We start from the raw sequence: 11,004 nt of genomic DNA on the forward strand, positions 1-11,004 counted from the left end.
GTCTGCACTCACTCCTCGCCTGTATCCCGGCAACACTTTCCACAACAACACACACACACAATCCTGGAGAGGTGGGAGAAGTTGAAAGGTTGAGGGACAGAAGAGAAGAGGTGGAGGAAAAACAGGGAGAGTAAACTGTGTGATGGATGACCCGACCATCTCTGAAAATCAATCCTCATCACCCCCCCCCCCTCCATGTGCTGGGGAACCCTTTTATCCTAATATAGAAATACTAAGGGAATATCCAGGGCTAACTATGACCTGGATGACTGAGAACCTTCAGAGACAACTAAGGGAATATGATTCACCATCACAATCAACAATGATCTGTTGATTTGACACCAAGACTAATTTGACACCAGCTTGTATTGCATATTTTAAGTCAAAAAGTAAAATCAAGATTTATTATATATATAACATATCTGCTTCCGAAAAACAGAGTCAGTAATCTGTTAGCCTGTGGATTGTATTCTTATTCGAACAGTGTTTGTCTTATGCTTTTTAATGTACAAAGACAAGCACCAATAATACAAACAAAACCCAGTGGCCACAAGAACTTAACTTCTGGTGTAGATCCAAAATACATTACAACAATGTATATAGTACATACTGTAAATAGCCCACAATGTACTCAGAGCTCATTTGCACAGTTACATAAATATGTTGCAGAAGTATTAATGTAAAAATATAGCATCTATAAGGAAACACTAAGTCCCGTTACAGTTGACAGTGATATAACAAATAAACATCTGGAGGGAAAGAAATAAATAAATGTATGAATTATTGGGGAAATCCTGGAAATGAAAATCCCCATGCATAATCCAAAAATGTCAGTTTTCCAATTTTTATTATTACAGTGACAGTCTTATTATTTCTTTATTTAAAAATCTTCCATTTTACATTTAATCTTTATGTTAGATATTCCTTAGTTAGATATTTTAGCTCAACCGCTCGTTTCCTTGACATTGCAGTTAAATTTAAAATTCAGTGCAGGAGAAGTGAACCGTCATCTTATTTATTAACATTTTTGTAGATCTATGTGTGTTTTCTATTCAAAGATAAAACTAGACAGTTTCTGTACTTTGTAAAATGTTATAATGTTGTCAAACAAGGACTACAATTATCTGCTCTGCTTTAAGAATTAACAAAACGTGTCACTGTTTAAATGACAGTTATTTAATTCTGTGTGGACAAAAACAAATGCGTCAAATCATTTTACACAGTGCAGCCTGAGAAGGTGTGACGGCCTCTAGTGGTGCATCACTTTAACAGAATTAGGTGTTGAGCTCTCCTTCGTAATTGAATATTGAATATCAGTTTATGTGGGATGATTTTATTACTCATCTGTGTAGTAAGCCCACAGAAGAATGTAAACAAATTCCATAAACAAATGTCACTCAGTCTGCTCTTACGAACTGGTCTCGGAAAAAAAACATCAGTGGCGCAGCAGAAATGAGGTCTACAACTAACTGACCAAAATGTTATGTTTCTGTCCAGTAAACTGACACCTATAAATCAAATACACCAGTTGTTCTGGCTGCTTAGAGTATGGCAACGCGATGACGATCAAAAAGAGTTGTTGGCTTAAAGTAAAGTTTCTTCTCTCTGTGACCATTTGTGACATTTGTGATCTGTAACAAAAATGTGCATAATAAATTCAGTTATATTATGTTAAAGAATACAGCTAGTACACAAAATATCTAGTTAATGACAGTATTTCTTCCAGATCCTGTATGTGTCAAAGTTAAACCTCCTCTATTAGACACTGTGGCCTGTCTGATACTGCAGCATCATCTAGTGGTGGTTAACTGTTTCATGAAAGCAACCTCATGGATCAAACAACTGTCAGTGTTGCGTGTAGTGTCACTGTCAGTGGTGGAGGAAGTACTCAGATATTTTATTTAAGTAAAAGTAGCAATACCACAGCAGTAAAAATACTCATTACAAATAAAGGTCCTGCAAAGAAAGTAGTAAAAGTACTCAATGCAGAAAAGTGGCCCGTGTGAGTGTTGTACTATATCATACTATTAATACTGATGCATCAATGTGTAAGCAGTGTTATACAGGTGTAGTTGGTTGAGGTGGAGCTCATTTTTGAATATTTTTATTCAGGAATATAACTACTGATTATTTAGTTATGGGTGTTAATGTGTTCTGGATGAATCTGTTTGTTTGTACCATGTTTTGGTATTTTTGCCTAACAATTTCCTCAAATGATTAATCAAGGCAGTCATTGATTCACTTTTTAAGAATTGACTAATGTGATGGCAAATTTACATTTAAGCATGATTCTCTATATGATTTGTATAACTTATTTTACTGTTTCTCTCACAATACTGAAAGGGAGTTTTTCTTATTCTCACATGTTGAAAGTAAGAGCCACAAAGTCTGGGAACGTAATGTGTACGCTGAACAGATAGGGGCTACAAGGTCACCCTAAGCTATCTGTTATTTCTCCCTGAATAGTTGAGACTTCTCACATAGTTGAGATAAACGAGATGTCTAAACCTCGGGGTAGAAAGTGCTACAGGGAAGGGAGGGGAAGAAGTGAAGTGGCTCCTGAATGTCTGACTATGTTTGATTGTAAGAAATGTTGAGTCATGTTTAGAAAAGGGGGGATGTCTTTCTATCTCACTTGAGATGCATATATACTGTGTGCTTTTTCTTATTCGTTGAACAGACCTTTCACTTAAGCGCTGCGTGCCTTTTGTGAACTGTGTGCTTCCTTGTAAATTTTAAATAAAATACAAAAACCTAACTTGGTTTAGTCTTCGACTGTCCTTATTTTGTTTCACCTTCCTATTTTAAAACATCTACACCTGCTGCATCGAAAACTTCCACCACACTAATTAATCATGTAAACTCTAATATTATTATTATAATTAGATATTTGGAGGAGGCCTCGGGGAAGACCCAGGACTAGGTGGAGGGATTCTATCTCCAACCTGGCCTGGGAACGCCTCGGGATCCCCCAGTCAGAGCTGGTTAATGTGGCTCGGGAAAGGGAAGTTTGGGGTCCCCTGCTGGAGCTGCTGCCCCCGCGACCCAACCCCGGATAAGTGGACGAAGATGGATGGATGGATGGGGGGGCGTGGCCAGATTGGATCAGTGGGTAGAACAGGCACACATATACTGAGAGGTTTATGCCTCGACGCAGAGGTCCAGGGTTCGAATCCGACCTGTGACGATTTCCTGCATGTCTTCCCCCTCTCTCTCCCCTTTCTCACCTAGCTGTCCTATCCGTTAAGGCAGAAAAGCCCCCAAAAAAAGAACAATTTCCCTCCGAGATGTAGTGCAGTTGAAGAAAATAAAGTAGGAGAAAATAGAAATACTCAATTAGAATGTTCTTCTTTTAATTTTGTTAGTACAGTACTTGAGTAAATGTACTTTGTTACATTCCTCCACTGGTCGCTGTCACATGTAACATTGATTGAACTCATTGATGTAAACTGAGTAGTGACGACTCCCCAGGCGAGGCTGCAGTGATCGTCACACCCTGACCTTCCAGGTGGTTGTAGGTTAGCAGGACATCCTGCTGCTTTCAGGGGTGTGGTGGTGTGTTCACTGCTGGCCAGCCTGTGTCAACCTAAACACACAACACCACCACCAAGTGATATGTATTCAGTGTTTTATTAAACCATTCCACATACAAAACTTAACCCACATAAGTTACAATTCACACATACAACTGTAGATAAAGACGTGTAACATTCTGCAAAAGCTGAAAGAATAATCTTTTATATTAAGCTTCTTTCAAATTTACATTCTGCTCATTCATTTGGGCCTAAATACACTTTACTAAACACACAGCTACGACCCCGTCATTAGTGTTTAACTGGAGAGTACTTCTGCTTTCACCATTGCTGTCATGAGTTATAATAAAAACCCAAACTGTAACACTGCTAATGACCTTTCAGAAAAATTAGGCAAGATGAACTTTTAACAAGCGTCCCTTTGAACCCTACAAAGCTTGGGAAAAAAACTATACACTTTCATTTTACTCAGTCTGCTATTATACAGGCTGACTTTGAATCTACCTCTGTCACTCTAACCAAAGTGGTGCTGTATTGTATAAACAGAGAGTAATTCACTTAATTATTACTTCTAAGTCTACCTGTAGTGGTGCACACTGCATGTCTTCCTTTCAGTACATAACCTGTTAGACTGTGCAGTCTGTAAATATTTGAAAATTTTTGTTTTGCTCTTTGCTCCAGCATATTAGATTCAAAATGAAAACATTGTCAGTGGTGCCCCGCCCACCCTCCTTTTTGGCTTGTGACCCTTATGAATGAAGAAATGTCTATTTCATTATTCAACTTGTTTCCTTTGTAGTTATCATTGGTGTTAGAATGACACAGCCCAGTTAGAGTCCATTTCAGAGAAGCAGGTCCAGTCAGTGCTGCATTAACCACGACATTGTTACCTTCACCCTCTTTGGAATCTCTATCATTTCAACCCTGCTGAGTCTTTCAGCAGACGAGGAGGTTGAATCTTTTGGCACAATAACCAGTTTGTAACAGCGTCTTGTCAGCCACACAGGGAATGTCAAACGGTTGCCAGAGGATATTTGTAGCATAAATAGGATTTTATATAAGGCTTCGATTCAACGAAGATCTGAACTTCATGGGGAAAAGGATCCTCTCTAGTATGGCATACAAACATACAAATTCTTTACATAAATAATGTTAAAACAACTCTTTCCAACTGCTGGACAGATCTTTTCTTAATATGGCCCGTTTGTCCACAGAGTGTGCTTTTGTGTAGACGTTACACAAGTGTGTGTACTCCTCAGTAAAACACCAGTGAATGGCTTTTGTACAGCTCAGGATTGCCCGTCCTGTCTCTGTGCTCCAATCACGTGAGGGTTGAACTGAGCAATGATGATGGTGATGTCATCACGGTACATGCGAGCCAGCTCTTCGGGCAGCGACAGCATTTTTGACAGCCTCTCGTGGTCAACCGTGCCAAACTCGTTGTTTCCCACCGCGTGACGTATCAGGTGGGTCGCAGAGTTCTGATCCTCGAAAGCCGAAGACATGCGAGCCTTTCTCTCATCAAGCAGCTCCTGCATCTGTCCCAGGGTGACCCTGTAGCCTCCGACTTTGAGGGGCTGGCGCTGGTGCACACCTGTTAAATACTCCCCCACAATACGAACCACTTCCTGTCTGTGCAACGTCTCCCAGAGGCCGTCAGAGCCAATCACCTGCAGGCACACACAGAGGAGAGTTGGAATCAGAAACACACACAATTATAACATCAGATTTTCTCACACACTCGCTGAAGTTGTCATGGCTAGAGTGAGATCAGTAAATGAGCTTCATGACGAAACACTTCATATCCAATTTGAGAATTACTGCCACCAAAAACTCATTTCAAAAAATAATTTCTACACAAACACAGCCTTTGTCTGCAGAGGTCGTAGAGTTCTCATTTCAAACCACTCTGTTTTTTGGAATTTTGTTCTAAAAAAGACACAGTCCGCTCTCTTTTATTGTTAAAAAAATATCCAAAAGGGTGCGTCTATTTTTGGAAAACCATCTTTGATGAGCATAACATAACACCAGCATGAAGAGCCCATTTATCAGCCAAGAGTTTTATTTCGTAATTTGGTAAGATATCAGAATTAATTAGCTGTGAGACTGATAAAATCTTCCGGCAATGGTTGTCATTATCCAGTGCACTAAATGTTTATCATCTAGAAGTGAGAAGCCAAATCACTATCATGTTAGCATTTTGTAGAGGGTAGAAATCTCCCAGCCTGGTTCCAGACGATTAATTCAGTGATAAAAAGAAGTCTGGTGTTGTACCCATTCGTGGCTTTTCATACCCCATGTTTGGGAAAACAGTTTTCCAGAAAACTTAAATGAGATTAACACAGCTGTACAGATTGTCAAAAGCTGATTTACAGAAAATGCATCACTGTATTTTGGAAACAAATACAGAGAGGATTTGCCTTCTCTCACCATGAAACGATCCTGTGGCCGCAGTTTGTGGTACGTGATCTCAGGCTCGGCGGTCAGGTAGGGGGGGGTGTGGTAGTTTGGAGGGATAAACTTGGTGTGCTCGTTTTCATGGAGCTGATCAGGTCCAGACTCTAACACACACTTCTGCAGATCAATACTCCATTTGAACTTTACATCCCCAAATGCACGTAACGGCATGAGGAGGCCGAGCAACCGGTCCTGAATAAAGAGGACAACAGAAAGAGGGGAAGAGGTTTTAATAAATGCTGCGACAACAACCACCTAGAGCAAATAAGTAGGTGTATTACCTGTCGTATAACGGTCTTCCTCTCTGATGGAGGGTGTTCACTTCGTATCCGAGCCACCTCCTCCTCATTCTGGGCGCTGTGGTCATTAGAGAGCGTGTGAGCGCTGAATGAACCATCCTCTTCCTGCACCCCCAACACTGCCCGAGCGTCTCCTGAATTGGCTATAAATCTTTAGGAACAGAAAGGAGAAGAAGCAAGGCTGAAAAATATCAGTTTATTTAAAATTAGTTATGCAACACTTTGCATGTATTTATTCTCCTTACAGTTCTGATCCATCGATGTGAGCCACGCAGGCCGTTGCTCCAGAAAAGGCCACTCTCAGGACCCAGTAGTGCAGGAAAGCATTCGGGTCTCCAACCTGCATGGCAGAATAACACTGTAAGACTCCAGACAGGATATGGTACATGGTTTAAATTACATGGAGAGGGAATGAAACCTGAGCTCCTCTTTAATCCATAAAAGTTTAAACTTGGATGCTCCAACTTTTTTTTTTTGCACTGCTGCCATGGGGCAAAGGTGATATTCAATATGTACCTTAAAAGGTCCCATGACATGGTGCTTTTTGGATGCTTTTATATAGACCTTAGTGGTCCCCTAATACTGTATCTGAAGTCTCTTTCCCGAAATTCAGCCTTGGTGCAGAATTACAGCCACTAGAGCCAGTCCCACAATGAGCTTTCCTTAGGATGTGCCATTTCTGTGTCTGTAGCTATTGAGGAGGAGAAAGGGGGGGGCAAGGTGTAGAGTGGGGGTGTGGCCTTGACCAACTGCCACTTTGCTCGTTTGAAAGCCATGATGTCTCTCGCTCATGGGTGGGCCAAATTCTCTGGGCGGGCAAAGCAGAAAAAAGAGGAGGTAACCTTCCTCCTTATGACCTCATAAGGAGGAGATTCCAGATCAGCCCATCTGAGCTTTCATTTTCTCAAAGGCAGAGCAGGATACCCAGGGCTCAGTTTACACCTATCGCCATTTCTAGCCACTGGGGGACCATAGGCAGGCTGGGGGAACTCATATTAATGTTAAAAAACCTCATAAAGTGAAATGTTCATGCCATGGGACCTTTAATGTGTGAGACAAGTCCTGCACTCATAATATATTCAATGACTTGCAATTTGACTCAGACATGAATATCAATGACAGTAGAGTCAGTGATCTCGCTCAACGGAAATACTTTGCCAGGATAAGCTTGACGAGCTGAACCGGCTTTGCCCCTCCCCTGCTGCTATCTGTTTTGCAAGATGCTTTTAGACGTTAAGAACGCAGACATTTTCTACCTGAGCCTCCAGGGAAATGTCATTGTCCAGCCTCTTGAAGGCGTTCAACAAGGCCTCACGGGTGTCTGGAACTTCCCCTGGGCTGAAAACAGAGAGAGAGCAATATGTGTGAAGCTGATAGAGAGGATGCCAGAGGTCGAGAACAGATACCGACATCAGCACTATTGGCAAAACAACAGATGGGCCAGTGTTGGTGTGTGCGTGTTGTTACAAGGTACAGATGGAGATAAAATAAGAAACCAGGAAGTCCAATTTGAAATGTTAGGAAAAGCCAAGAAACCTGACTGCAATGTATACCCTTTTGAAACAGCATTGTACAGCTCAAGAATGTTCTTCAGCAGTGTCCTGTTTTTTTTTGATAGTGCCTTAAGTGACGGTACCCCCAGTTGTGATAACAGTACATTACAGTAGTTAATGAAGAAGACTGCATTTTTGCCAAAGTGCTGTTGTCTGGACTTTGTCGTGTATCATCTGCTGTGGATCTCACCTGGTGAGGTCTATTAACTCCTGCCAGTAGGTTCGGAGGCTGTTGAAGTAAAGAGTCTGAGCCTCCTTGCTGAAGTAGTCGTTGGGGTGTTTGTGCCACTGCAGGATGGGACTGAGGGCCCTGCCGGCCTCCACAGCTGCCTCGAGCTCACACAGCGTGTTGTGGGGCAGCAGAGACACTGCTATGTAGTAAAACAACCTCTCACTCAGCGCCTGGCAGAGAGAAGGAGAGTTGGAAAAATAATGTCAATGCAACAGGGTATATAGAAATGACTAAGGCAAATACAAATAAAGTTATCTTGTTGTAAAATGATTTGAAATGTGTGAGATCTAACGTCTCATCACTGGACAGGAGATACTATAATGACATTTAAAGTTTTAAACTATGAATGGATCCTCTAAAGAACAATACATCTAACAGTAGATGATCGTGATAAGTAGCATATGAAAACAGAGTCAGCTTTACCTGTGCACAGGCACAGCCAGCATGGCCATCAAATACACCCAGCAGCATTCCTCGCGTCTGCAGGCATGTGGCTGCACTTCGACGGTCTTCTATAGGAGCGTTGGCCGGCAGCTGATTACTCTCGAAACCCATCACTGATGACACATTCTTTCCATCAAACTCTGGCACCTGGAACCACAACATATACAAATGGCAAGATGAAAACTTAAATGTTGAGATGGACAGACGCGTTTTCAGTTTGCACGAATGACCCCACAAACCTTGAAGCTGTACTCGTTGGCTTTCAGAATAGAGTTGACCTGCGGGGGTGATAGGATGTAGCTGCAGAGCACTGAGGTTGTCTGATAACTTCTTGAGTGCTGGTGGCTCTGCCACATATGAGAGGACCGTCTTGAGGCAGGCCTGTGAGTAATGGGTACTAACTGGGACTGGTGTTGTTGGCATGGTAACAGACTGGAGGCCAAGACCTTGGCACGAGGCAAACCCCTGAGCAGCTGAGATGTCACAGGCATGGCTGAAGGTGCACTGCAGGCATATACACAAACACCATAGTTACCACTGATGTTCACCGACCCATTGAAGAGGCATACATACAGAGCTCAGAAAGCAACAGCTGGATGTACTTTTAACAAGAAGCATTCATCCGCAGGGAACAGAGTGGTCTCTCTGCACAATTAAGCAAACATTGTGAAAACAGATCGAGATTATGTAGTAAGGTTTAGAATGTTGAGACAGGTTGACAGTAGCAAGGTTTAAATACATAACCTAACACCACCAACCCACCACACTTTAAATATTAATATTTTTTACAGTCCAATCTTGGTATTATCCCTTTTTAAACTCCATCCCCGTTGGTCACCGTTCACATATTATGCCTGGGATTCACATTAATTCAGATCAATGGTTTAAACAGGTTGTTGATTAACAGAACTTGATGTCATTCCCATGTGGTGAAATACAGACATCTAATTGGAAATTTAAAAGTAGCCAGGTTATTAGGTAAACCTAGCTAAAGAAAGCAGTCTAATGAAAGAGTCCTGCAATAGATCCTAACTCCATGAAGGTTGTAATTTTCAATTGTAGTTGAAACTGTTTTAGAGGTTGAACTTTATGATCATTGTGGTGCTGTTGAATTGTATTGCGTTACTTACTATATACTTACTGACACGTGTTTCTATTATTTTGTCCACCCCATTTATATCAATGATGGTAGGCCAAATAGGAAACACTACAGTGTATAATGGAATATAGTTCAACAGCACCACAAATAAAAAATGTAATTAGGCCTAACACCTCTTGTACAATTGTATTACTACCTTCATAAAAAAATAGGATTCATTGGTTTTAAATAGGGGTACCTAATTAACTGGGAACTGCGTCTATTTCTAAAAAGAATCTGCAAATGCATTTAGCAAAATTCCATGCTTTTTTTTGTCCTGAAGTCTCACGAAAATGAGTATTAGAAGACAGCACCACCAAATCATGTACTGGCGTCTGGCTCAAGTTGCAACTCTGCTCTCTTCTCTATTTGTAGGTCAGCAGGGCTAAACATAGCTTTGGCAAGAATCTCAGCCCTGACATTTGGATCTTGAGAAATGTTCTGTCTGGTCACCATGACCTACTGAACTGGACCAAGGCTGCGTATCTACATACAATCTGTTCTCATTGCATAATTTAAGTAGAACTGCAGCTGCTCAGAACTCCTTCGTGTCAGTCTAGTTCTGGAGAAACACGTAGCAGCAAAGGTGGTGGCAGCTTAGGTGACTCAAACGTTTTAGTGAAAATGTCCTACAGGGTTGACCCCGCTATGTCGGAGTAAGCTGGGCAGCCAAACATCCTCCCAAACTCAAACTGTGTAGACCAAATTGGGCCCGCCCGTCCTAGCTCTGAGCTCTGCAAGAAAGTTGCCATGTTTGTTGACATCACTAGCCTCCCCTAGATCAGCAAAGCAAGTCTACAAAACCGTAAGCTAACCTCAGAGCAGCTAGCTGAACTTGCAACACAGAACATCAGTCTCAGGTTACCAAACAGTGTCACGAAAATTACATTAACATATAGATAGATTAGCTCTCCAAGATACGACGTGCATCAGTCAACCAGGGAGAACAGCCAAATTCATGCTAATGGTCGCTAGTGGTGTCGGGGTTACACCCACCAAATATCGTCAAACTGCATAATGTCTGCTCACATAAGACATGACGGCACGAGCTGCAAGCTAGTAGACGTAACTGTCAAACAGTGAGTGCAGAGCAAAATTCAGACTCACCTTAACCGATGGGTCTGAAGAAGTTACTGAAGTTCATGACTTAACGCCGACCCCTCGGTCTGTATCATTCTGGAGCGCCTCACTGCAAAGTAACCGCTGATTGGCTGAGCTCTGACAGCCGCGATGACGTCACGTCAATCCTTCACGCACGAAAAGAGCTTTTTAAAATCGTACACCTCAAAATTTTAGCAAGAAAGATTAGGAAACGATTCTTATCGTATCCTCTCCCACCAAAAGCCAA

General features: G+C 41.7%; 1 protein-coding gene across 1 annotated transcript; it reads right to left on the bottom strand.

Annotated features, from left to right (window-relative positions):
- Positions 1 to 3,923: 3,923 nt before the first annotated feature.
- Positions 3,924 to 10,851, bottom strand: pdp1 (pyruvate dehydrogenase phosphatase catalytic subunit 1). The gene is made up of 9 exons (XM_078252996.1): positions 10,764 to 10,851; positions 8,758 to 9,022; positions 8,498 to 8,665; positions 8,033 to 8,244; positions 7,546 to 7,627; positions 6,535 to 6,629; positions 6,272 to 6,440; positions 5,964 to 6,182; positions 3,924 to 5,203 (listed from the first exon to the last, which is right to left on the bottom strand). Exons 2-9 carry the CDS (start codon positions 9,007 to 9,009, stop codon positions 4,823 to 4,825), a joined length of 1,578 nt encoding a protein of 525 aa, XP_078109122.1. The 5' UTR covers positions 9,010 to 9,022; positions 10,764 to 10,851; the 3' UTR covers positions 3,924 to 4,822.
- Positions 10,852 to 11,004: the final 153 nt, after the last annotated feature.

This window comes from Sander vitreus, chromosome 6 (genome assembly GCF_031162955.1).
Source record: "Sander vitreus isolate 19-12246 chromosome 6, sanVit1, whole genome shotgun sequence".
Taxonomy (NCBI): domain Eukaryota; kingdom Metazoa; phylum Chordata; class Actinopteri; order Perciformes; family Percidae; genus Sander; species Sander vitreus.

Bases quoted from the DNA above. Each gene is read 5' to 3' on its own strand.
- pdp1 (XM_078252996.1), bottom strand. From the start codon at position 9,009: ATGCCTGTGACATCTCAGCTGCTCAGGGGTTTGCCTCGTGCCAAGGTC. The intron at 6,630-7,545 runs GTAGAAAATGTC...TCTGCCATGCAG, and splicing joins ACATTTCCCTGGAGGCTCAG to GTTGGAGACCCGAATGCTTT. The intron at 5,204-5,963 runs GTGAGAGAAGGC...GTGTGCCTGCAG, and splicing joins GGCCACAGGATCGTTTCATG to GTGATTGGCTCTGACGGCCT.